General features: G+C 51.1%; 1 protein-coding gene across 9 annotated transcripts in view; it reads left to right on the top strand.

Moving 5' to 3' along the window:
* The window catches only part of HSPG2 (heparan sulfate proteoglycan 2), a 117,789-nt gene that overhangs the window by 26,404 nt on the left and 64,664 nt on the right, over positions 1-26,721 (top strand). For all 9 annotated transcript variants that reach the window (XM_049878195.1, XM_049878194.1, XM_049878193.1 and 6 more), the window contains exons 2-4: positions 16,759-16,894; positions 17,978-18,022; positions 26,552-26,661. In XM_049878195.1, coding sequence (XP_049734152.1) covers positions 16,759-16,894; positions 17,978-18,022; positions 26,552-26,661 — 291 coding nt within the window. The remainder of the gene's footprint in view (positions 1-16,758; positions 16,895-17,977; positions 18,023-26,551; positions 26,662-26,721) is intronic.

The raw sequence follows: 26,721 nt of genomic DNA, 5'->3' as shown, positions 1-26,721 counted from the left end.
TCTCTCGTGGAGTGGGTGGTGGGTTCGAAGCACTGACCTTTCAGTTAGCAGCCCAGTGCTTCAGCCACTGTGCCACCAGGGCTCCGTGGAGGACGAGCCAGTCGTGCAGAACCCTCCAGACTTCCTGGAGGAGTGGGTACTTGCGCTGAATCCTGCAGGGACTCAGGGATTAGCAGGAGAGGTTGGGAAAAATATGGGCTGCAGTCGCCGCCAGTCTGGGCAGCAACAATTTCAGGAAGGTCTTGCCAAGGCCAAGGCCTCTTGTTCCCCAGGGATGAGCCCAGCCAGAGCTTTAAATACCCCCATGCAGCCCAGAATAGCCCCCATTGTCTTTGCCTACAGCTGGGGGACCTGAAAGGAGCTGACTTGGAGTGGAAGATCCTCAGGGAGGCTGCCCGTGGAGGTGGGAAGCAGGGAGGAGGTCTGGGCACTTCCCTATATGGTTCGGGCAGTGTTTTCTGTGAAGACTTTTCCATTTGGCTCCTGCAGGAAGGCCCGCCTTGTGGGCAGGGTGGAGCAGCAGCCTGGGTCCTGCGTGAGCAGCGTGAGCAGCGTGAGGCTGTGGAGGAGCCTGGTGGGCGGGGACTCCAGGGAGACCTCGTGCCAAAGTGAAGATGCCCCTTTGTCCACCAGGGGTGTGTGTGTATTGGCCCACCTACCCCTCCACCACTCCAGGGCCCCTGCCCAGGGCCTCCTGGCACCTTCTCCGGCTGTGTCTATTTTGGGCACTGGCTGTGTTCAAACTTGGGGAGGTATGGATAATCCTGCCCAGACCACGGATGCTGGCGTGAGGATGGCGAGTGTGCTCTCTGGACCTGCCATCCCAGCCAGCCTGAATCTTTGAATGCTTTAGCCTCTGCCCCTGGCTTCGGCCTTAGAGGGTCATGTCCAGTGGACACCAAGGGGACACGGCCTCACTCACAAGGGCAAAAAAGGGCTCCAGAAAGACCTTGTCCCTTGGGACATTCCCTGGTCTTAGTATCAAGAACAGTTGTGCTTCTTCTAAGCAACAGGTTTGTTTTTACCTCATGGTACGTGAAATCCAGGGACTGGTCAAGTTTCTTTCTTCCCATTGGCCACTGGAAAGCTCAGCACCAAATGAGTATCCCCTTTCTCAGACCTCAGGGATTTGGTGTGTGCTTGTTGTGTACTCGCCTTACTCCAGGCTCCATCTGTCTGCCCACCCTAGTTTTTCTTATGTGTGTTGAGTTTATTTTCTCTTGCTGTGGTGTGTGCATCCTTGTAACCCCCTTGAATCTTTTTGAAACAGGGTGGGAGGGGGAGGTATAAATAAATGAATGATGGTGGTGATAATAATAACCCTTTGCTGGGCAGTTCCCCAAAGTCTGGCTCCTATGGCTTGGTCCTGGCCTGTAATTCCTTCCTCTCGCCCCACCCCCCTTGCTGGTGGGAGCCATAGCCTAGAATTTTAGAATCCTAACATTTCAGGGTTTTAATGTTCTAAATTGCCAAAGCCAGAGGAACTTTTGGGATCATCTAAATTGATAGCTTTTAAACTTAATCTTATTATTAAGCAATGAAATGCTTATTTCAATCCAAATCACAGTAATAATCACCAATAAGCACTTACAAAACATTCACTCTGTGCTGGGTGCTACTTGTTGCATTTTACATTTTCATTTAATACAACATTCCTATGAGGTGGATATAAATCAAAAATCCAAACCCGTTGCCATCGAGTTGATTCCAACTCATAGCGACCCTGTAGAACAGAGTAGAACTGCCCCGTAGGGTTTCCAAGGAGCAGCTGGTGGATTAGAACTGCCAACCTTTTGGTTAGCAGCCCAACTCTTAACCACTGTGCCATCAGGGCTCCATGGTGGATATGATTACTATTATTTCTCATGCCTATTTAATAGAGGAAACTGAGGCACAGAGCAGTGAGATGACTTGCCCATGACCTCACAGCTAGTAAATAGCTGAACTAGACGTATTATGTAGGTCAGGATATAAAATGGAAAAAGATGGATTTTGTTTTGGTTGAAGCTAGCGTTTAGGGGAGGTGCCCTGAACTCTGCCTGTCCTCCAAACTCCCCCATCTCCCCTTCAGTTTTATCCACCCCCCAAAGTGGCTCTGGAGGCGGCTGAGGACAGACTGGAAACCATTGACCTAGGCTTATTTCGTCATTTCAAAGAGTGGGGCCTGAGGCTCAGAGAAGGGAAGGACCTTATCCAAGAGAGTAGGGCCAGCTGGAAGTCCATGACCCTCTCTGCTGTCTGGATGAGCCCCAGCTCCTGTGCTCTCCCCGTCTTGCATCAAGCCCCCATTCTTGGCACTCAGCAGCTGAACTCTCCCTTAGAACAGTCAGCTCCCGCCCTTTCTGGGGGCAGGCACCCTTGGACTTCTGGATGGTCCTAGGGGACCAGAAGTTAACAGGGACTGAGCCACCCTCTCTGCCCCCACCTGAGAAGGGCAGACTGGTGGCCAAGGAAGAAAGGAGCAGATCCTGGCGAGGTTTTTCAAGTAACAGGGTCTCAGAGCAGAGGAGAGAACATGCCCCTGCTACCGCCACCTATCCGGTCACCAGGCCTGATTTTCCTCCATCAGCACTTCTCTGCAGCAGGCCTCGGGGCTCTTCTGTTTTCAGGAGCCCCCCTTCAGGACACCTGGGGGAGGAGGTCACATCTTATATCTGAAGCCTATTTAGGGAGAACTAGTTGGCAGCTAAGGAGCCCTGGTGGCACAACAGTTAAGCACCTGGCAATCTGTTCCCATAAAGATTACAGCCTAGAAAACGCTATGGGGCAGTTCTAGTCTGTCACATGGGGTTACTATGAGCTAAAAATCGACTCAACAACACCTAACAACCGTTGGCAGCTCATTGAGGGAAAGGCAGTACATTTGGGGTGAGTGTTCCCAGAATGTATTCTGTCCTGTGAGCTCTGCATAAAGAAAGGGTTCCAAGTTAAGCAGGTTTGGGAAACATTAATTGTGCCCTCCCCTACTTTCCCCCCTGATGGTGTTCAAGTCATTTAAGACTTATAGAAGTAGCTTGACTTTGTTTAACCAACTTTTTCCAGATGTGTTTGTCTGCAGGACACTCCCCCCATACCTATTCCTGCCCGCAGAATCAGTGTGTCCGGAGTAGACATTAGCCATGAGGAAAGAGGACAGGGGTCACTTCAAAAGGAAGGGGGCCTTCCTCTTATTTCCAGCTGTGTTGCCTACAGGCCTGTCTTCTACAATGGGCTCGGCCCTGCCTACCCCCTCCCCCGCTCCAGGAAGCAGATGAGGAAAGCCCTGGGGGGCGGCGGGGTTGGGGGAGCTGGCTGCCTTGGCCGCAGCTGTTGGGCTGCCATTCCAGCCTGTTTTTTCCTGTTGCGGATACCCACGGGAGCAGACGCTGAGCGGGTCACCAAGGCCTCGCTGCCTGGCTGCCTTGCGCAAGGTCCTGGAGCTGGAGCTCCGGCCCCTGCATATCGCTGAACCCCCGCCCACCCCCGGGATGCTGGTTCTGGGCAGCGGGACAGGTCTCTCCTCAGCAACGGTTGGCAGCATTTTGTTCCCCTTAAGGCAGACCTCCTAGCAGGAAAGCCATGGGAGTCAGGGGCCAAAGAGATGGCCAGCGGGGGTGGGGAGACATGAGGTAGTGCAGAGTTCTGGTTTGGAACCAGGGGTCTTGGGTTCAAGTCCTAACTCTTCCAGCTGCAACTGTGGGTAGGTCATGTCTCAGAGCCTCAGTTTCCATATTTCTAAACCTCATCCGTTCATTTAATTTAACAGATATTATTGAGAGTCTACTATGTGCCAGGTGCTTTTAGATACTAGGGATACAGCTGTGAGTACAATGGACAGAGTCGCTGTCCCTGCAGCACTTATGTACTAGTGGGAGAGATAGATAATAGACAGATGTTGTGTGACCCCGTGTGACAGAGTAGAACTGCCGCACAGGGTATTCTTGACTGTAATCTTTACAGAAACAGATCACCAAGCCTTTCTCCTGCCGAGCTGCAGGGTGTGTTCACACTGCCAGCCTTTCAGGTAGCAGCTGAGCGCTTAATTGTTTGCACCACCAAGGCTCCTTATAGACAGATAAACATGTAAATATAGAACATGTCAGGTGGTGAGGTGCCATGAAGAACAATGAAACAGGCTAAGGCGCAGGGATTGACAAAGAACTGTAATAGGTTCTGGACGTGGGACATGGTCAGGATAGGACCTGTGAAGGTGACATTTGAGCAGAAGCCAGAGGAAGTGAAGGAGTGAGCCACTGAATATCTGGGGCCAATGTCCCAGGCAGGGGACACAGCAAGTACAAAGGTACCGAGGTGGGAAGGGGCTTGGCCTGTGGGAGAACTAACCAGGAGATGGAAGTGGCTAGAAAATAGGAAGTGAGGAGAGCGTCGTAGGAAATGAGGTTGGAGAGTTGGGGTATCAGATCATGTAGAGTCTCGTCAGCCAGAATAAGGGCCTGTCATGTAACCCTTGGAGGAGTTGAGAGCAATAGAAAAACCTAATCTAGCAGGTTCAGGAAGTGGTCATTGTTGTTAATATTGTCCCATTTCAACAAAAATGTGTGGAACATTCTCTCCGTACCCCCATGGGCCTGGTACTGTGATAGGGGCTTCATTCATGACATCTGGAGGGCCTGGGTAGACCCAACCAGGATGGCAGGCCTTGAAGTCAGTTGTCCTGAAGCCAGACAGACACACCATCACTCCACAGCAGCAGGCCACCCCAGGAACCAGAGAAACTGAGAACCAAGCCAGGCCGTGGGCAGGTGGCGGGCACGTGAATGCCACAGGCACCGTTGGCACCAACAGTGCTTGGCAGATAATGTTCAACCCCTAGAGATCTTCTTGCTGGACGGCCCAGCCCAGAAGCTGCTCTTGCTTGGGCCACCCCCACCACCTTGGCCACACCTGGCACATGGGTGGGGCGGGGGCATTTCCCAGTGGCTTCCTGCTTCCTCCCTCTAAGCCAGCAGGCAGCTCACTCAGCTCCAGGGGAGGCCCATTCTTGGGTATCTGTGGGGACGGGAGGGGAGCTCAGGGGGTCTGGAGGGAGTTCAGCTCCAAGACTAGCACCATGTCAGCAGCACAGCCAAGGGGCCCAGCACTTTTAAGTGGAAAAGCCTGCTGGGTCTGCTCCCCACTGATCCCCTGCCACCTCGCATACCATGTGCCACCACACCAAACTTATTCCGGTCCCCCGAACATGCCAGGCCCTCCCCGACTTGGGCCTCTGCATGTGCCCTTCCTTCTGCCTGGCACACACTCATCCCCCTTCTCCTCTCTTTAGGGAATTTGTCATTCAGCCCCGGCTTAATTGTCACTACCTCTGGAAAGCCTTCCCCAAATTCCCCGGCCCCCACTAGATGAGGGGACCCTCCTCTGGGCTCTCTCAGTCCCCTGTCCTTCTCTTCAGAGCTTTCACACTGTGTTGTCATCTCTTGCTTTAATGGCCTGTCTGCCCCGGGAGCACAGAGCTCCATATCTATCTACTTCCTCCTTTTATCCCCAGCTCCCAGCACACAGCATAGTTCCAAAGCCAAACTAGTTGCCTTCAAGTCGGTTCCCACTCATGGCAACTCCATGTGTGCAGAACTGTGCTCTGTAGGGTTTTCAAGGCCGTGACCTTTCAGAAGCAGATCATCTGGCCTTCCTTCCCAGGTGCCTCTGGCTAGGTTCAAACTGCCAGCCTTTTAATTAGTGATTGAGCACTTAACGGTTTGTGCCACCCAGGGCCTCGGTAACATAATAGGTGCTCAATAAAGGCTGAAGTGACTTGAATCGAACTTCATGGGGCAGGTCTGATTGATTATCCCTTTTTCTTTTTTGCTGTTTGTTCTTAGCTTTCATATTATCTGTACTGCTACTTGTCCCATTATAATATAACCCAAAATGCAGCCCTGGAGCTGTATAAAATGGGTGATTTCCTTTTTTTTTTTTAAGTCTAGGATTATCCTTTTACAAATGGGGGACCTAAGGCCCCATAGCCAGAAAGAGGCGGAGGCGGCCTGGAGTCAGGGGTATCTGAGACCAGAGTCGGGCTCTCTCCACCCCACCAGCCACATCTCTTTGAGACTCAGAGGAAATGCTCTGGCTCAGCTCTGGACAGTAGCAGACCAGCTCAGGCGCCACCCCAGCTAGTTATGGGGGCCTGCACAGCAGAGACCATGTCAGGCTTGCCTGACAATGGCTGGACAGATAGCAGGTTCAGGAAAGAGTTCTCTCACAAGTGTCGTTGGCCTCCCTTCCCAAAGCAGGTCACTCCCTCATTCCACTTGCCTCTCCCAACAGCCCAGGAAGGAGGCAACACAGGGTCAAAGCAGAATTTTCCACTCCCATCTTATAACTGGGGAAACTGAGGCCCAGAAGGATTGTTATTCAAGGGTGGAAGGTGTTTAACAGTGGGATTCAGGGATCATGTGATTTATCCCCCTCCTTCCTTGGGATGAGATGTTATGGTTTCTATTTTATGGCTGGGGGAACTGAGGCACAGAGATCATTCTAGCACTTTCTAGCTGTGTGGCCTTGGGCGAGTCCTTATTTACTCTTTCTGAACTTTGCTTTCTTTTTCGCTGACTTGGGCTAATTCCTGCCTCAGGGTTGTTGGGAAAGTTTGTTCATTCAGTCTGTCAGTTAGTCAACAAATATTTACTGAGCACCTACTGTGTGCCAGGCACTCTTTTCAGTTCCAGAGATGCAGCAATGATCAAAACATATGAAAATTACAGCCCTCATGATACTTACCTTCACATCAACTGAGCTGGCCTGTGTGGAAGCCTGGCACATAGTAGGGACTCTTTAAAATTTGCTAAAAGGGAAGGGAGCCAAGGGGTTTGTCCAAGCCCACATGGTGAGTTAGGGGCAGAGCTGAGACTAGAAAACTCCAGACTCTAGCCCCCTGTCCCTTGGTGTTAGCTGATGGCCCTACCTGACCTGTCCCCAGTGCTCCCACTGGGCTTTGGATGAACCCACAGCCCTTCCAGGTCCCAGTCCTTGTTTGACCTTAAAGAATGCAGGGGCCAGAAGCAGGGACCTGCTGGCTTTGATTCTGAGCTAGCTGAGTAGGGAAGTGAGCCCAGCAGAGGAGGCACTGGTTTCAAACCCTACTCTTGTTGCCGTTGCTGTGTGACCTTGGGCAGGTGGCTTCACCTAGTTTTCTTATCTGTACAATGAAGGTGCCACCAGTATCTGCTTCGTGGGGTTTGAGTGAGGTGATCCTATCGACACCTGAGCCCAGCACCTGGCACATTATAAGCACTTGGTGAACATTGGCCCTACTCCTTTCTTCGAGATCGCTATTCTTTCTGGCTGACTGACTGGCGAAGGTCCTGCCACCTCGAGGGCCCGAGTGTGGGAAGCTGGCAGTCTTCCCAAGTGGCACGGGCACCCAGGCATGCCAGAGGAGGCTGTGGCCACCTCCTTTCCGGCCCGGCGCCCCTTTCAAACTGCCAGGGGATTAAAGGCCTTTTGGCCTTTGTGTGGGGCTCACTCGCCCTGGCAGTTTGCACAACAAAGTGCTGCCCCAACAGATTCCTTTTCTTTGCTGTCTGCTGCCCATGGACAGGGCACCAGGCAGCCTGGGGGTGGGGCAGGGGCACCTTGACCCTGGGTCTGGGGCTTGGGTTGTAGCTGAGTTGCAGGGATGGCTTGGTTGGGGGTTGTCTGGAAGTCTGTAGCATGGCAGAGTAGGAGGGGCAACTTGTCTGGGTTCGTGTCCCTCCCTGGGGACTTGGGGGCCATGGGCCATGCATGTGCTGGCTCCTTCACCATGGGCCATGAGGCTAGGCCTGCTGACAGACCAGCGGGGGAAGAGGCAGGTGGGCAGTTTAGGGGCTCATGTGTCCACCCCCGTGCTGTCTCTGGATTTTGATGGGGTGAGCTCACTCCAGCCCAGATGCCTGGAGTCTTGCCCTGGGCAGCTGCAGCCACCCTGGGGACTGTGAGGGGCTCAGACCTTCCTGCCCAGCTGCGGGGGTGGTGGGGGGCTCAGTCCCCAGCCCAGGCCATGGGAGGGCCGGGCCATGGGAGGGGTGGGCCAGCTGCTCAAGGCATGTGAAGAATGTCTCTGGCCTGAGCCAGAGTGGGAAGCCTGCAGTCCTGGGGTCAGCCTCAGAGTCAGCCTTAAAGCAGGCAGATGACTTCAACCTTGGAGCCAAACCTTGTTATCCATCCCCAGCCAGTGCCCCACCTTCTGCATGGTACTAGTATTCACTGAGCACTTACTGTATACAAGGCACTGCACTGAACACCAGACATGCTTGATCCCATTTATGTGTTGAAACTTCCTGAGCCTTAGTTTGCTTATCTGTAAAATAGAAATAATAATACACATTCATAGTCCATTAACTGAAACCCTGGGGGTCAGATGTGTTTTGGAATTCAGAAGTTTTCAAATTTGAAAGAAAGGTGACATAGGGCATGTGCCAGCTGTGATGTGACACCCTCAGGGAAGTCTGGGACAACACCCCGTAATCAAAGACGTTAATATTTCTGTACCAAAACATATGACTGTTGCACCTAAGTAGAGTGAATAAGGTATTAACAGCTCCCTGTCAGTTCAGGTCAGGACTTGGCACCCAGTGAGCTTGTTATAAAAATATTTTTAAAAACACGTTTGGTTTTTAGAACTCTCTGTTTTTCATTATAGAAGGTAAAGGATAAACCCATTCCAACTCACAGCAACCCTATAGGACAGAGTAGAACTGCCCCATAGGGTTTCCAAGGAGCAGCTAGTGGATTTGAACTGCTGACCTTTTGATTAGCTGCCAAACACGTAACCCCTGCACCACCAGGGCAGGTAAAGGAGAGTGGCCTTGTAGTGCCAGCCCTCCCAGGGTCCCCGTGAGGATTAAATGAGATGGTCCAGGCACAGTGTTTAGGGCAGGGCCTGGCATGGATTGAGGCTGTTTTTCCTGTCAGCTCTTCACTGTGCTACCATCTTTCTATAGCTTTGATTTTAGCAGCAGCAGAAACTTGTCTACAGACATAACCTTTGCAAGGCCCACAATCTTCACTTAAAAAAAAAAAAAAAAGCCTTTAAAAACCTCAAACCCTAGTACTATCCCACTTATATGAAGCATCTAGAACAGGCAGGCAAGTGTACAGAGATGAAAGTTTATTAATGGTTACCAGGGGCCAGGGTGAGGGAGGGGTAAGGAAAACACAACGCTTAGGGAACACTGAGCTTCTGTTAAGGGTGATGGAAAAATTGGGGAACATTATTAGGTGATAGTTGAACACCATGATGAACATAATGTTACTAAACTGTACATGTGAAGATTGTAGAAATACTACAATTAAAAACAAAGCTCAACCCTAGGTTCTGTACCCTGTATCTGTATCTGCACCTCCCCCTGGGCCCAAACTTTTTCTCTCTCCTGTACCCCTTTCTTACAGCTCGACCTTTTACCTTCACTCCAGATCCTTCCCAGTGGACCTTGGCTCCCTCTGTATCCCCACCCAGGCCGGGAGAGGAGGTTCAACCTCCATCTCTTGTCCCCAAGGGCCTCTACAGGACCTAGACCTGGACGGCCTTGGACGCCCCCATCCTCACCAGGGGGCCTAAATAGAACCCAGCCTCAGAAAGTGGGTGCTCCCAGAAGTTCTTGCCTGTCCACTGCTCCTCCCATCTGGCCCCCGCGTATGTGGAGGGAGAGCCTGCCCGCTGGATTCCACTGCCCCCTGCCCCCACCACCCTAAGCAATTGTTCTCAGCATGTTATAACAAACCTCTGGCCTTGGCCTGGATGAATCAGACACCACCCCCTCTTCCTCCACCAGGAATCTATGGGGTCTGGAAAATCCCCCTCTCTGCTTGACTCCTTCCTCTCTGGCCCAGGTCTGCCCTCTGGACCCCTCCTCTGCAGCCCCGCCATCCGGCTTCAGTGCCGGCCTGAATCACTGGGTTCCTCTGGGAGGAAGCTGGGCTCCCTCACGGTCAGAGACGGGCTGGAAGGCAGGAAATCTGGGTTCTATTTCTGCCTTCTGCCTTCTGCCTTCCTTGGGACATCAGGCACACCCTGCATGGGTCCAGGCCTCTGCTACCTTGGGCATCCTGCAGGGCATCCTGGTAGAGCTGATCAATGTGGGGATGGGGACCAGCCAACCTGGGCTTCCTGGCGCTGCCCCTCTGCTTAAGCTTCATGGCCAACCTGGAGGCCCAGCCCAGCCCCTCCCCCTTCCTGGTGACTGGAGGGCTCTGTGTGGGAAACCAGGAGGTCGCAGTCAGTCCTAGCTCGCCTGTGATCTTGGGCAAGTGACTTCTCCCAGGGTCTCGGATCCCTCTTCTGTAAAAGGGTGTCATTTACTCTTGTCCAGCTACCTCAGAGGGTCATTGTCAGGGTCAAATGACACTGAGGCTGAGGAAATGCTTTGTAAACTGTGAAGTACAGTGTAGCTGAGAGTCTCTGTGGGAATGACTGTCAGTGACCGCAGTTCTGGCTCGTTCCACAGCCCTGGTTACAGAGGCTGTATAGCACAATAGTAAGAGCTTGGACTTTGGAGCCAGACCACCAGGATTCACATCCTAGCCCTACCACATGCTAGTATCTTCAAGCAGGTTACCTGGCTCTTTCTGCTCCATTTCCCCATCTTTGCAGTAGGACTGTTAATAGTGCCACCTGCTTAAAACACACATAAAAAATGCTTAAAACAGTGCCTGGTGCATAGTAAGTGCTCAATAAACATTAGTTCTTATTATTCCCCAACTAAGTCCTAGACTTTCCAGATACGGATCCAAGTCCTCTTCTATGGTCGTCTCAGGCTCCTTTCGGCTCTTTCCAGAAGCTTCTTTCCTGTCTGGCTCCATCTCCGCTCCCAGATGTGAAATATAACTGCTAGAATCTTTTGATCTTCAGCTTTTTACAAATGAAGTCTCTGCTCTTGCTGACTTGTCGCCTGCTGTAGGCCCTGACCTGACCCGGAGTCATGGAACCTGGGAAGGGGCTGCAAGCAAGGGCAGGCTGGCATATGGAAGGGTCCCATTCCCCGGGATCCCTAGGAGGGTAGGAGAGGCGTCTGGCCAGGTCCTGACATGCTTGGATTCTCTTTCCCCTCTCCCTGCAGATGTGTGTTCCTAATGATTTTTCAAGTTGAATCTCAGTTAGCTATTTCCTGTCTGGTCCCAATCCCATTGCCCTCTTCCCTGTCCCCGACTCCCTCTTTTCTGGGGAGAAGCTCTGGAGCTTGCTCACTGCACCAGAGTTTTCCTTCCCAGACAGCAGTGTCTAGGGGGTGCCAGGAGTCTCTGTGCCCCATGCATGCCCCCTATGACCTTGCTTCCATTGGGGATTGAGGGAGGGGGGTAGTAGTGACAGGGAGAGTCTTCCCCAGGTGGGGAGAATCCAAGCCTGTCCCTGCCTAGATCACCTCCTCTGCCCAGGGTCAGTGCTCCTGCACCAGCCCTAGCCTCATACTCCCCCTGGGTCAATCAGGGCCTGCCCCGGACCCCACCCCCACCACCACCCAATGGGAACATTGCCCTCTACCCCAACTCAGGGAAGGAGGCAGAGGCCCTGGTTGGGGGCTGGTACTGTGGTTCTTAACTAGTGGCTGTCAGCATAGCCTGGGCATGTACAACTCTGACCTTCCCACCAGGTGTGGGGAGAGCCTGACCCAGTAGCTCTGAGTGGGGACCCAGGAATTTGTATTTCTAAGCAGCTTCTGGAAGTTCAAAAGCACACTCCTTGATGCAAACCCCTCGAAGTCCACTGGCCACTCAGGACAGGGATGGGCACTTGTTCAGAGGTAAGAAAAGAGAAGGAACAGGAGGAGGAGTTGACCTATGGATTGTTGTGGGGGCAGGGGTGCTAGGCTTTGGAGAGAATAAGATGTGGGCAGAACAACCTTACAAGTAGGGATAATAGTACTGCAAACACAAAATCGACCAAATGACACCCAGGCCCTGGTCAGGGAGCTCATAGCCTGGGGAGGGAGATGCATGTAGTGAGGGCGTGGGGGTGAGTGGTACCTCCAAAGCAAGTCATGTTCAGAATGCAGCTAGAATCAATAGGCAACAACATTTTTGTTCATTCATTTGAGCGTTTAGTGAACATGAAGTACTGAGAAGGTAGAGATGCATTCTTCAGAGTCCCTGCCTTCAAGGTGCTTCCATCCCAGTGGGGGTACAGATAATTGCAAGGTGAACCAGAACCTGGCCTAGGGGTGGAGGTGCCTGTGAAGAGTAAGGGGTCAGGACAAGGTCTCCCAGAGGAGATATTCTTGTTCATAGCAGCCCTAAAGGACAGAGTAGAACTACCCCACAGGGTTTCCAAGAATCAGCTGGTAGATTCAAACTGCTGACCTTTTGGTTAGCAGCCAAACACTTAACTACTGTGCCACCAGGGCCCCTAGTCATCCTTATTGAAGTACAAATTACGTCTAGTAAGGTGCACCCATTTGAAGTCTACACTTCAATGATGAGATATCCTGGGGAACCCTGCCCCCAATCAAGATACAGACTATTTCATTACCCTGAAAACTTCCCTTGTGCCCCTTCCCAGCCAACCTCACCCCACACCTGGTCCCAGGCAACTACTGATCTTTTTGTCACTCTAGATTAGATTTCTTCCCCCCTGGAGTTTCAGACCACTATGTGTCTGTCAGTTTGTCCTGCTGTGGTAGATTGCAAGTTGCTATGATGCTGAAAGTTATGCCACTATATTTCAAATACCAGCAGGGTCACCCATGGTGGACAGGTTTCAGTGGAGCTTCCAGACTAAGACAGACTAGGAAGAAGGACCTGTCGGTCTACTTCTGAAAAAATTGACCAGTGAAAACCTTACCAATACCAATAGCAGGAGAATATTGTCTGATATAGTACCAAAAGATGAGCCCCCCAGGTTGGAAGGCACTCAGAATACAACTGGGGAAGAGCTGCCTCCTAAAAGTAGAGCAGACCTTAATGATGTGGATGGTGTAAAGCTTTTGGGACCTTCATTTGCTGATATGGCACTACTCAAAATGAGAAGAAACAGCTGCAAACATCCATTAATTACTTACTTCTGTCTGACATTGATCAAACATGCAATCAAGATGCACTGATAATTACTCGTGATTGGAGTGTGAAAGTCGGAAACAAAGAAGAACGAAGGATCAGTAGTTGGAAAATATGGCCTTGGTGATAGAAACAACCTCAGAGATCACATGATAGAATTTTGCAAGACCAACGACTTCTTCATTTGCAAAAACTTTTTTCAACAACATAAATGGCAGCTATTCATGTGGACCTCACTGAATAGAATACACAGGAATCAAATCGACTACATCTGTGGAAAGAGACAATGGAAAAGCTCGATATCATCAGCCAGAACAAGGCCACGGACCAACTGCAGAACAGGCCATCAATTGCTCATATGCAAGTTCAAGTTGGAGCGGAAGAAAATTAAAACAAATCCATGAAAGCCAAAGTGCGACCTTGAGTATATCCCATCTGAATTTGGAGACCATCTCAATAATAGATTTGATGCATTGAACAGTAACAACCAAAGACAAGACGAGTGTTGAATGACATCAAGGATATCATACATGAAGAAAGCAAGTGGTCATTAAAAAGACGAAAGAAAGACCAAAATGGATGACAGAAGAGACTGAAAGTTGCTTTTGAACATAGATTAGCTAAAGCAAAAGAAATGATGATGTAAAAGAGCCGAACAGAAGATTTCAAAGGGTAGCTCAAGAAAACAGAGTTAAGTATTATAATGACATGTGCAAAGAGCTGGAGTTAGAAAACCAAAAGGGAAGAACATGCTCAGCATTTCTCAAGCTGAAAGAACTGAAGAAAAATTCAAGCCTTAAGCTGTAACATTGAAGGATTCAGTGGCCAAAAAAATTGAACAATGCAGGAAGCATCAAAAGAAGATGGAAGGAATACAGAGTCACTGTACCAAAAAGAATTGGTCGATGTTCAACCATTTCAGGAGGTAGCATATGATCAAGAACCGATGGTACTGAAGGAAGAAGTCCAAGCTGCACTGAAGGCATTGGCAGAAAAACAAGGCTCCAGGAATTGTTGGAATACCAATTGAGATGTTTCAACAAATGGATGTGGCTCTGGAGGTGCTCACTTGTCTGTGCCAAGAAATTTGGAAGATACCTATCTTGTTAACCAACTGGAAGAGACCCATATTTGTGCCCATTCCAAAGACAGGTGATCCAAGAGAATGTGGAAATTATTGAACAATATCATTAATATCACACGCAAGTAAAATTTTGCTGAAGATAATTAAAAAACAGTTGCAGTAGTACACTGACAGGAAACTGCCAAAAAGCCAAGCCTGATTCAAAGAGGATGTGGAACAAAGGATATCATTGCTGATGTCAGATGGATCTTGCCTGAAAGAAGAGAAAGTCAGAAAGATGTTTACCTGTGTTTTATTGACTATGCAAAGGCATTCAACGTGTGGATCATAACAAATTATGGATAACATTGGGAAGAATGGGAATTCCAGAACACTTAATTGTGCTCATGAGGAACCTGTACATAGACCAAGAGGCAGTTATTCAAACAGAAGGAGATTCTGCATGGTTTAAAATCAGGAAAGGTATGTGTCAGGGTTGTATCCTTTAACCATACCTAGTCTGTATGCTGAGCAAATAATCTGGGAAATCTAGACTATGTGAAGAACACAGCATCAGGATTGGAGGAAGACTCATTAGCAACCTGCGATATGCAGATGACACAACCTTGCTTCCTGAAAGTGAAGAAGACCTGAAGCACTTACTGATGAAGATCAAAGACCACAGCCTTCAGTATGGATTATACCTCAACATAAAGAAAACAAAAATCCTCCCAACTGGACCAATAAGCAACATCATGATAAACAGAGAAAAGATTGGAGCTGTCAAGGATTTCATTTTACTTAGATCCACAGTCAATGCCCACGGAAGCAGCAGTCAAATCAAACGACATATTGCATTGGGCAAATCTGCTGCAAAAGACCTCTTTAATGTATTGAAAAGCGAAGATGTCACCTTGAGGACTAAGATGCATCTGACCCAAGCCATGGTAATTTCAATTGCCCCATGCATGCAAAAGCTGGACAATGAATAAGGAAGACCAAAGAATCGATGCCTTTGAATTATGGTGTTGGTGAAGAATATTGACTATGCTATGGACTGCTGGAAGAACGAACAAGTCTATCTTGGAAAAAGTACAGCCAGAGTGGTCCTTGGAAGTAAGGATGTTGAGACTTCATCTCAGGTACTTTAAACATGTTATCAGTAGGGATCAGTCCGTGGAGAAGGGCATCATGCTTGGTAAGGTAGAGGGGCAGCGAAAAAGAGAAAGACCCTCAACGGGATGGATTAATACAGTGCCTGCAACAGTAGGCTTAAACATAGCAATAATTGTGAGGATGGTGCAGGACTGAGCAGTGTTTCGTCCTGTTGTTCATTGGGTCGCTATGAGTCGGAACCCACTAGATGTCACCTAACGATAGATTTTCAGATAGATGGAATCATATCATGTATGGTCTTTGTGTCTGGCTTCTTTCACTCAATGTGACGTGTTTGAGAGTCGCCCATGTTGCTGTGCCTATCAGTGATGTATTCCTTTTTACTACTGAGTAGTTAGAGGAGGTGATGCTTAGGCTCAATGTTGGGAGATGAGTAGGAGTGACCCAGGTAACTAAAGGGAGGAAGGGCACTCCAGCAGAGGGAATAGCATGAGGAAAAGCACAAAGGTGCCAGGGACTTGGACTGTAGGGAGCTGGGGGGTGGGGGGACTGGCTGGCTGGTTTTTTTTTCCCTCCTTTTTGAGCCTCTCTTCTGCTGTCCCCACCCTGCATAGCCAACGAGGGCTGGGTTTGGTTTTCATACTCAAGACCATTTCCTTCTGGCTAGATCAGCAGAGGGCAGAGCAGGGCCTAAGGCCCTCATACCAGGTCACTGGGTCAAGTGCATTGAATGGGGCCATGGTGAGTGCATGCTTGTGGGCTCTTGGGTTCCCTTGGGCTCCCCGCTGGGTTTGTTTTCCTCTAAGTTACCTGGTAAAACTCCTTTGGAAACATCTTGAACTTGTCTAAGGGGAAAGATGTATTGCCCATTCCCCTACCTGGGAAAGGCAAGTGTAGTGGCAGCTGGGGCCTTCATCTCTGGGTCTATGGGGGCAGGGCCAGGAGCCTTAGGTGACACTTGCTCGGGAGATTCAGTGTTAGCGTGATGTCACATAGAGTTGACACCACACCTGACCTGCCCCTTCTTGGCCCAGCTGCTATACTCCACCCCCTGCTGGGGGTGAGCCTGTCAGTGTGGTGACAAGTGCCAGAGCTAATTCTCCAACCCAGCTGGAATGTGTCCCCTGAGGCCTAGAGGTTTGGAGGCTGGACTGAGGCAGGAAGCAGTGGCCCAATGGTGGGGAGGAGCTGCTGGTGGAGGCAACAACTGTCACCCATTCACCCGTGATTCTGCCTGTGTCCTCCATCTTTGCTGGCCCAGGCCACCTCTTTACCCACCTTTGTCCCCCTGTCCACTACTCATGTCCCAGATGTCCCTGGTCTTCTCCAAAGGAAGAGGAGCCATCACTTACAAAAGTGATTTTAATTTTATTGTGTGCTTTGTTTGAGTTGGATTGGGCTCTGAGGCCTCCAAGGGCTAATGGGATTTGGGGAAACTAAGTCAAGAACCATGGTTCAGTCCTGGCTTGGCTCTCTTCACCAGACTAAGTCTGACTGAGGCACTGGGGGCTTTGGGGTGTGAGTCTTGAGTTGCCCTTGAAGGGAGGGAAGGGTTCTGGGGCTTGGCAGGAGCTGGAGGGCATGACTCAGTCTGCTGCCTGGTCTCCCCACAGGTGACCCCTGGGCTGAGGGCCTACGATGGCTTGTCTCTGCCCGAGGACGCAGAGACTGTCACGGTGGGCCGGGCTGGCTGGAGCTATTTGGACCTTTCTGATGACGAGGACTTGCTGGCTGACAGTGCCTCTGGAGGTAAGGTTTCCAGGGGCTGGGAGTGGAGGGCTGATGGGTGGGGCTGTGTTCTTCCCTGGAGTGCAGACTGGTGCTTAGAGGGACACACTGAAGCTTGCACAGGTGGCCCCTCAGGATGGGCTGAGAGTTGTGTGTCCAGAGCCCTCATCCCAGTGACCCCGGCGTCTCCCTCCATCACCTGTGTGACCCTGGGCCAGCGACTGCACTCTCTGCCGCTGGAGCCTCCTTCTCATAGCACTGGACTGTCAGGACTGGCCTGGGAAGGCTGTTGGCAGTGCATAGTATAGGATGATGACCCCACCCCTCTACTCTGCCTGAAGGACCCTGTGTGGTGCAAATGGTTTGCACTGGACTACTAACCTAAAGGTTGGCAGTTCGAACCCACCCAGTGGTGCTGTGGAAGAAAGGCCTGACTACCTGCTTCTGTAAAGATTACAGCCAAGAAAACCCTATGGAACAGTTCTACTCTGTAACACGTTAGGTCATCATGAATCAGAATCAATTTGACAGTAACAGGGTTTTTTTTTTTTTTTTTGGTTCTACTCTCCTTCCATAAAGAACTTTGGTTGCACAGTGGTTAAGCACTCAGCTGCTAACCGAAAGATCAGCAATTCAAACCCACCAGCTATGAGAGAGAAAGATGCGGCAGCCTGCTCTCGTAAAGGTTGCAGCCTGCTCTTGTAAAGGTTACAGCCTTGGAAACTCTATGAGGCAGTTCTACTCTGTCCTATAGAGTCGCTTTGAGTCAGAATCAACCCGACAGCAGAGGGTTTGGTTTGGGTTTACTTTGCCTCCTCCTTGTTCTCACCTTGAGGTCTGACCTGACCTCTTCTCTGCGGTCATCCAGAGAGATAATTGAGTCCCTGGAGTTTGGGTCCTTGGTCCACACCGTCTCTGATGGAGGCTTCCAAGCTGATTTTTACAGGCCAGCCATCCCTAGACACGGAGGAAAGAGGGTAATAGTTCTGTGGTTTCATTACCCTTCCCCACTATGTGCCAGGTGCTTAGAACCATGCCCAACACCCAGTAGGTACTCAACAAATACTGTTGTTGCTGAATAAGTCTCCTCTCTTTTGCTTGCAGATGACCTAGGCAGTGGGGACGTGGGCAGTGGGGACTTCCAAATGGGTAAGTTGCTGAGGCTCTGCCGCACCCCAGAAAGCCCCAAGCAGGTCTTCCCAGGCACGGAAGCCCCGTCACCTGGGCCGAGGGTCTCAAGGGCTCCTGGGGCCTCCCGTGGGGAGCGAGCTGCATGGGGTGTTCTCTGACCTGCTGAGTGACAGCTGTGTGGACCCAGTGGCAGGTCCCTGCAACACTCGGGATGGCCAGGCTTCTGTGCTTGCCTGTGCCGCAGGCTCAGGCCAGGGATCAGGAATTGCCCAGTTCTGATGGGGATTGCAAGCCAGCTGGCCAGCATTCAGAGCTAAAATTCTCATCTCCCAGGGCAGCTCAGCTGTGACATGCTTCCCCAGAGCTCTGCTTGAGGGTGGCTGCTATAGAGCTGGGGGCCCTAGGGCAGGGGAGGGAAGAACAGACGGGCTTTGTGGAGTAGGGGGCTTGGGCAGGCCGACAGAGTGGAATCAGCCCCACCTGGACTTGGAAGGAACTCCTGCCTGATGATGGGTCATCTGCTGGGTGGCAAAGAGTTCTGAGTTGAAGGATGAGAGCTGGGCTTTGTGTCAGGAAGGGAGTCAGGTGCCCTCTCTGCCAGCACCTGAACTGTGCAGCTAGCACTGGGATGGGGCTCGAGGCCCTGCGTCCTTCTACCCTGGGGTCTGGGGTAGAGGAGGAACTACTCTGTGACGAGGCCCAGCAGCTCCATATAGTCCCTACTGCTCTCACTGGGAGCCAGCACCTGGGGCACTGAGTTATCAGGGTCAAGGATGGAGTGAGGACTCGACTCAGACTGACCATTGGGTGGCCTCACTCCATCCAGTGTTGCCCAAACTACAGGTCTTCAGAGAGTCTGGCCTGGGTCTTTCTAAGAGTGATGGCCACCCCCCTTCATCTGGCATATCTGGGGCATCCAAATGCCAGTGGTTGGCATTCTAACTTGGCCAGTACAGACAGGAGGGTTAGGCCCTGGGTAGCCTAGTCCTGACTGTGACCTCCCAGCACCTGGGACTGGGACTCTGCCTGAAGCTCCTCCACATGCAGGTCTCTGCAGGGCTACAGGGTGCCTGAGAGCTCGGGGAGAGACCACACCCCAGAGTGGCCTCTGCTGATGTTCCCACACACCCACCCCACGCCCCAGAGTGGCCTCTGCCAGTGTGCCCCCAGGAGCTGCCTTTTGCCAAGCTGTGCCTACCTGCTGAGGCTACAGTTCCCTGGGAAACATCTGTGACCTCTGCATGGGGCTCCCACTCTGAGCAGTCCCTGCCACCCACCTCCCCTCCCTGAGAAGCCTTTGTGAGGGCGGGAGAGGCCAGAGTGGGAGAAGGAGTGAGGTTGGGGAACAGCGGCTGGGAAGGTCCCAAGACCTTTCCTTGTGAATGGGGGCCCATTTGTGGGAGGAGGTGAGGCCTAGCCTCTCCCAGCTCAAAAGCTGGTACCACCCACTGCCCTTGGGGGCGGGCCCAGGGCTGGGTTGAATCTCAGCTGGAGGCAGCAGGTGCGTCTCAGAGTGCCTGCTTTGTCCTGACTCAAGAACAGTGCCCTCCAAGCAAGGCCAACCTGCCTGTGATGGGGCCTTGCCCAGGCTGTGTCCCTCACCTCAGACCTGAGTCTAGCCTCTGAGATGACTCTTCCTCTTTCCTCCTTCCCTTCTCTCTTCCTGCAAGCAGGGCTGTGGCTTGCCTACCTCTGCCATAGCCCTTGTCCCCAGCCCCACCAGTGTGCCAGTACCCTCCCTGACAGCCCCTGGCTCTGCCTGCCTCCTTGGGACCCCTTCCCACCTCCCCTCACCCAGTTTTTTTTTTCACCTTCTGACCTTTATCTCTCTTTCCTGCTTTTGTCTGTCCTGCTGCAACACCTGTCTCCATCTCCCCCCCCGCCCCCCGCCGTCCTGGCTATCTCTGCTCTCCTCTTTGTATCTCTGTCTCTTTCTGTCTCTTTGGCTCTCCATCTCTGACCCTTATCCCTCCCTCCCCTCTGCCTTTGTCTCACCTTTTCTCTCTCATTCTCTCCCTGCCTTCTCTGTGTTTCTGTCTTCATCTCTCTGTCCCTCATTTCCACCTTCCTTCTATCTATCTCTGCTTCTCCCTGTGTCTCCCTCCCTCTCCATGTCTCTGTCTCTGATTCTGTCTCCCTCCCTCTCCACGTCTCTGTCCGACTCTATCTCCTTGCCCTCCTGTCTTGCTCTTTGCTGCTCCCTTTGCAGGCTCTGGGCCGACCCTGGGTCGCCCTCCTGTGGCTGGCATGATGGTCTCGAAGCCTGATAAGGAGTCCCCTCTCAGTAAGTGACCCAGGCCCGCCTGGGCTAGCTGGGGCCTCTGTCTTCCCCTGCCTCCCTCACACCCTCTCACCCAGCTCTTCCTTTTCTCTCCTTCCTCCCTATTCTCTCCTCCAATCTCAGGGACTCCTCCCTGCAGAGTCCAGCCACTGCCCCTCCCTAGTTGTTCCTCTTTTTTCCCCACCCAACGCACAGCTAGTCCCCATCTGGGTTCAGGGATCTAAACCCAATAGACTGGGACCTTGGGCTCCTCCCCACTGGGTTGTTAACTGGGCAGGGTTGGGCACAGCAGCCCCCTGGGGAGCAAGGCCCTAGAGTCTGGAGGCACCTAATATCCACCTTAGGACAGGCTGACCCTGGGCCCCCTCAAGGGACCCAGAGGGACCCAGGTCTGGAGTTCAGGGGCCTGGGTGTGGGGAGCTCTTTTGAGCAGGGAGTGGGCAGCAGAAATTGGTGGAGCAGCTGCCTCTGAGCTAGGGATAGTCAGCTGTGTACCCCATCACCACCCTGGGTGCAGGGCAGCTCTGGGCCCCCACCCCCAAACCTCTGGCTCCAAGTGAGCTCTCCTGATGAGGTCAGAATGAGGGCCTGGTGGGAGAAGGTAGGTAGGACGGACACCCAAAGAACACCCTCAGTCCCGAAGTCTGCCTCACTCCCTTGCAGCCACCCTGGCCCCCTCAGCTCTGGGGGCCTGGCTTCTGGAGCAGATTCTTGGAGCAGGCACAGCCTCACTTTCTGCCCCGAGCCTTGGGCATCTACCACAGGAGACAGCACAGGGTAGAGGAGAGAGGGTGCTCGCCCTGACCTGCTCCTGGGCTGGGAGAAGGAAGGGGGTGGGGTCCTGCTGGAGGGTCTGCAGCCCTTCCCAAGCCCTAGTAGAAAGGGGCTTTGTGGAGCCCGGCCCCCACACCCAGGAGCGGGCACATTCCTGGGCAGAGGCCCGACCTCCTTGTCCGTGCAGGCCGTGAGGCTGAGGCCAGGGGCCGGGGTAGGGGACCGTCAATGGGCCTCTGTGCCGGCTCACAAGGAGCCTCTGTGGCCAAGCTCACGGCCCCCACACTCCAGCCTGCAAAGCCCCGCCTGTCCGGGCACCCGGGAGCCCAGGCCAGCGTGGTCCCTATGGATCAGAGTAGGCAGCATGCCTCATAAGTACCTCTCCTGCCACTGAGAAAGTAGGAGTCCACTCCTGTACCCTGCATGGCCCACCCCATCCTGATCCCCCAGGGCTTTCTTCTGCTGAGCCACACACGGAAAGGGTCCTGGCTTTGCTGGGGACAGGGGCAAGTGCAGGCTGATGGGCCTGATGGACAGGAAGTGAAGCAGAAGGAGGATAGGCCTGGGGTTAGGCACACCTGATGCCTCTCCCTGCTCTGGTCATCCGTCACCTCTTTGAGCCCACTTCTGCCTCAGGGATTTTGCGCTTGCCGTTGCACTGCCTGGAATGCTCTTCTCCCAGAAACCTTTGTGTGGTGTGGCTCATACTCTTCCTTCAAACACGCACTTCTCAGGGAGGCCTTGCCTGGCCACCCTGTAGAAAACGGCAGCCCACCCTTCCCAGCATGCCCTCCTTGGCCTTTTTTCCATAGTGCCGTATAGTCCCTGCTCATTTGTTTTATTTCCTTCCACCACCATTAGAAGGTGATCTCCACAGGGACTGAGATTTTAAGTTGTCTGGTTCCATGCTATATCCCCTGGCCCTAGAACACTGCCTAGCACATAGTAGGTCCTCAGTATAGATTTGTGAAAGAAAGGAATGCCTCTCTCAACGGGAAAAAATAAAACAAACCAGACCCGTTCCTTGTGTGTGTCACAAAGACCAGATGATAATAATAGCAAATCCATGTAGCCCCTCCTATGTGCCAGACATTGTTCTAAGCACTTCACATTTATTAGCTTATTTAATCCTCACAACAGCCTCTGGGATGGAGGCTATTATTATCCTCATTTTACAGATGAGGAAATGGAGGCTCAGAGAGGTTATGTAACTTGCCCAAGGGCTGTATAGGACAATTTTGCTCAAGTCTGGGCTTTTAACCACTAAGCAGTGCTGCCTTTCATAATATCATAGCTCATATTATTTTGTACCGACTGTGTGTCAGGCTCAGAGCCCAGATAGCACAGTGTTTAAGAGCTCAGCTGCTAACCAAAAGGTCAGCAGTTTGAATCTACCAGCCGCCCCGCTGCTTGGAAACCCTCAGAATTGACTTGACAGCAATGAGTTTGGTTTTTTTTTTTTTATTAACTTTTATTAAGCTTCAAGTGAACGTTTACAAATCCAATCAGTCTGTCACATATAAGTTTACATACATCTTACTCCGTACTCCCACTTGCTCTCCCCCTGTTGAGTCAGCCCTTTCAGTCTCTCCTTTCGTGACAATTTTGCCAGCTTCCCTCTCTCTCTATCCTCCCATCCCCCCTCCAGACAAGAGTTGCCAACACAATCTCAAGTGTCCACCTGATATAATTAGCTCACTCTTCATCAGCATCTCTCTCCCACCCGCTGACCAGTCCCTTTCATGTCTGATGAGTTGTCTTCGGGGATGGTTCCTGTCCTGTGCCAACAGAAGGTCTGGGGACCATGGCCGCCGGGATTCCTCTAGTCTCAGTCAGACCATTAAGTCTGGTCTTTTTATGAGAATTTGGGGTCTGCATCCCACTGATCTCCTGGGGCCTCAGGGGTTCTCTGTTGTGCTCCCTGTCAGGGCAGTCATCGATTGTGGCCGGGCACCAACTAGTTCTTCTGGTGTCAGGATGATGTAGGTCTCTGGTTCATGTGGCCCTTTCTGTCTCTTGGGCTCTTAGTTGTCGTGTGACCTTGGTGTTCTTCATTTTCCTTTGCTCCAGGTGGGTTGAGACCAATTGATGCATCTTAGATGGCCGCTTGTTACCATTTAAGACCCCAGATGCCACATTTCAAAGTGGGATGCAGAATGTTTTCATAATAGAATTATTTTGCGAATGGACTTAGAAGTCCCCTCAAACCATGTTCCCCAGACCCCCGCCCTTGCTCTGCTGACCTTTGAAGCATTCATTTTATCCCGGAAACTTCTTTGCTTTTGGTCCAGTCCAATTGAGCTGACCTTCCATGTATTGAGTGTTGTCTTTCCCTTCACCTAAAGCAGTTCTTATCTACTGATTAATCAATAAAAAACCCTCTCCCTCCCTCCCTCCCTCCCCCCTTCGTAACCACAAAAGTATGCGTTCTTCTCAGTTTTTACTGTTTCTCAAGATCTTATAATAGTGGTCTTATACAATATTTGTCCTTTTGCCTCTGACTAATTTTGCTCAGCATAATGCCTTCCAGGTTCCTCCATGTTATGAGTTTGGGTTTTTTTTAATGTGTCAGGCTCAGTTCTAAGCACTTTCTACTCTATTAAACTCCTTTGTAACTCATTTATAACTCACACCTTAATTAATAAATATTATGAGATTCAATGCATTAAAGATATCTTACACACAAAGCTAAGACATTTCCGGGACACATCCAAACACTTTGAGGGATAGAGTAGCTGGAGCTGGGTCCTGGACACCATAGTTTCAGGGGACATCTAGGTCAGTTGGCATAACAAAGTTTATTAAGAAAATATCCTGCATCCCACTTTGGTGAGTGGTGTCTGGGGTCTTAAAAGCTTGTGAGGGGCCACCTGAGGTGCTTCAACTGGTCCCATCCCACTTGGAGCAAAGGAGAATGAATAAAACCAAAGACACAAGGAAAACATTAGCCCAAGAGACTAAAGGATCACATAAACCAGAGACTCCACCAGCCTGAGACCAAAGAACTAGATGGTGCCCTACTACCACCAATGACTGCCGTGACAGGGAACACAACAGAGAATCCGTGACGGAGCAGGAGAAAAGTGAGGTGCAGAACTGAAAGTCATGTAAAAAGAACAGACTTAATGGTCTGACACAGACTAGAGGAACCCCTGAAACTATGGCCCCTGGGTGCTCTGTTCACCCAGAACCGAAACCATTCCTGAAGTCCACTGTTCAGACAAAGATTAGACAGGACTAGAAAACAAAAAATAATACACGTGAGGATTGTGCTTGGTTCAGTCAGATACACAAGACCAAATTGCGGCTCCTGTCTGGAGGCCAGATGAGAAGGCAGGAAGGGTCAGGAGCTGACTGAACGGACACAGGGAACCCAGGGTGGAAGGGGGTAATGTGCTGTCACATTGTGGGGATTGCAACTAGTATCATAAAACAATATGTGTATAAATTTTTGTATGAGAAATTAACTTGAGCTGTAAGCTTTCACCTAAGGCACAATAAAAAAAAAATTAAGGAAAAAAAATCTTGCACTTAATAGGTGCTCAAGAAAGATTGTTGCATGTGTGTACATACCAGTCTGTGTATTATAAATTGATTTGGCATAATTTATTTAGCATCTACTATGTGCCAGGTCTGTTCTAAGCACTTTATTGTTGTTGTTTCATGCCATCTAGTCGATTCTGACTCACAATGACCCTGTAGGACAGAGTAGAACTGCCCCATAGGGTTTCCTAGGCGGTAATCTTCATGGGAGTAGATCTCCAGGTGTTTTCTACATCAGAGCCACTGGTGGGTTTGAACCACTGACCTTTCGGTTAGCAGCCAAGCATGTAACCACTGTACCACTTATACTCTTTACATATAAGCACTTTGTATATGTTATATATCTAAAAACACACGTATGTACATATATACACACACATTTGCAACTCGTATTAATTCATTTATAACTTGTATATGAACTCATGACCTTTACGAAATTTAATATTTATAAAATGCCTTGTATATAGTAGGTGCCTAAGAAACGATTGCTGTATGTGTGCGTTCACACCAGTCTGGTATGACTTCATTCAGCCGACCCTTATTAAGCACCTACTGTATGTGCCAGGAAGGAGCCCTGGTGGCGTATTGTTTTAAGCATTTGGCTGCTAACCGAAAAGGTCCGCAGTGTGAATCTACTGGCCACTCCTTGGAAACCCTATTGGGCAGTTCTACTCTGTCCTGTAGGATCGCTGTGAATCAGTATCAACTTGATGGCTATGGGTTTATGTGCCAGGAATGGAGCCCTGGTGGTGTAGTGGTTAAGCATTTGTCTGCTAACCAAGAAGCTGACTGTTTGATTCCACGAGCTGCTCTTTAGAAACCTTAAGGGGCAGTTCTACACTGTCCTATAGGATTGCTATGAGTTGGAATTGACTCGACAGCAACAGATTTGGTTTTTGTGTATGTGTGCCAGGAAGGAGTCCTGGTGGCACAGTGGTTAAGCGTTCGGCTGCTAACCAAAAGGTCAGGGGTTCAAACCCACTAGCTGCTCCGAGGGAGAAAGATGTGGCAGTCTGCTTCCCTAAAGATTACAGCCTTGGAAGCCCTGTGGGGTAGTTCTACTCTGTCCTATAGGACTGCTACAAGTTGGAATTGACTTGGTGGCAATGAGTTATGTGCCAGGCACAATGCAAACACTGGGGATATAGGGTGGATGAGATCCAGGGTGCCCACCCTCGTCAAGCTTAGAGTCCGTGGTGGTGGAGAATGACTAAAACAAAACAAAACAAATGGCAGCAGCTTCCGATTTTCTAGTTCTTTGTGTACAGGAAGATGGCTCACAGCAGCCCAGTGTGGTAAATACAGTTAATATCCCCATTTTATGGAGGAGAAAACAGAAGCTCAAGTAGGCGAGGTCAGCTGCCTGAGGCATGGCTGATCTCAGAACCCTTGAATTTTACCATGATGCTCCACAGCCCACGTGTAACCATTCAGAATCAATGCTGTGGAAGGTGCGCTAATGGCTGTGGGAGCCCATAAGAGGGCTGGACTGGAGGAAGAGGGCAGTTCAGGGAGTCGTCTTGGAGGAGCTGAGCCGGAGGGATGAGTAGGAGCTGGCCAGGAAGAATGGGAAGCATGTCCCAGGCACGCGAGTAGTCCGCATCCCAGGGCAGCCTCCTCTGGAAGCTACCCCTACCTGTCTAGTCTTCCTCTGAGCCACTGAGGTCTCCTTCTGCACTATCGCCTTATTTCTGGATTGGGACATTTTCCCTGTTAATGGAAGCCCCTCACTCGAGGGCAGGGCCTTAGCATTGACCCTGGGCAGGACTTCCAGGACCACAGCTGCGCGTGCTCATTATGGGCAGTACTGGGCCTGGCTGTGGACACACAGGTATCAACCTGTGCAGAGACCTCCAGAGACCATCCCCCGACCCCCACCCATTGGTCTAGCTGCCTGAGACCATCTGCTGTCAGGCTGGGCCCTTCACGGTGACACCTCCTTTCCACAGTTTATTTCCGGGCACTGGTCAATTTCACTCACTCCATGGACTACAGCCCCCAGCTGGAGGACGCGGGCTCCGAGGAGTTCCGAGAGGTGTCCGAGGCTGTAGTAGACACGGTGAGGTGAAGGGGCTTTGGGGAGCTCCCCAGGTGTGGCAGGGCAGGACTGGGGGTGGGG

The sequence above is a fragment of the Elephas maximus genome, chromosome 3 (assembly GCF_024166365.1).
Source record: "Elephas maximus indicus isolate mEleMax1 chromosome 3, mEleMax1 primary haplotype, whole genome shotgun sequence".
Taxonomy (NCBI): domain Eukaryota; kingdom Metazoa; phylum Chordata; class Mammalia; order Proboscidea; family Elephantidae; genus Elephas; species Elephas maximus.
The sequence above is the reverse complement of the archived record's forward strand: the minus strand, read 5'-3'. Positions and strand labels throughout refer to the sequence as shown.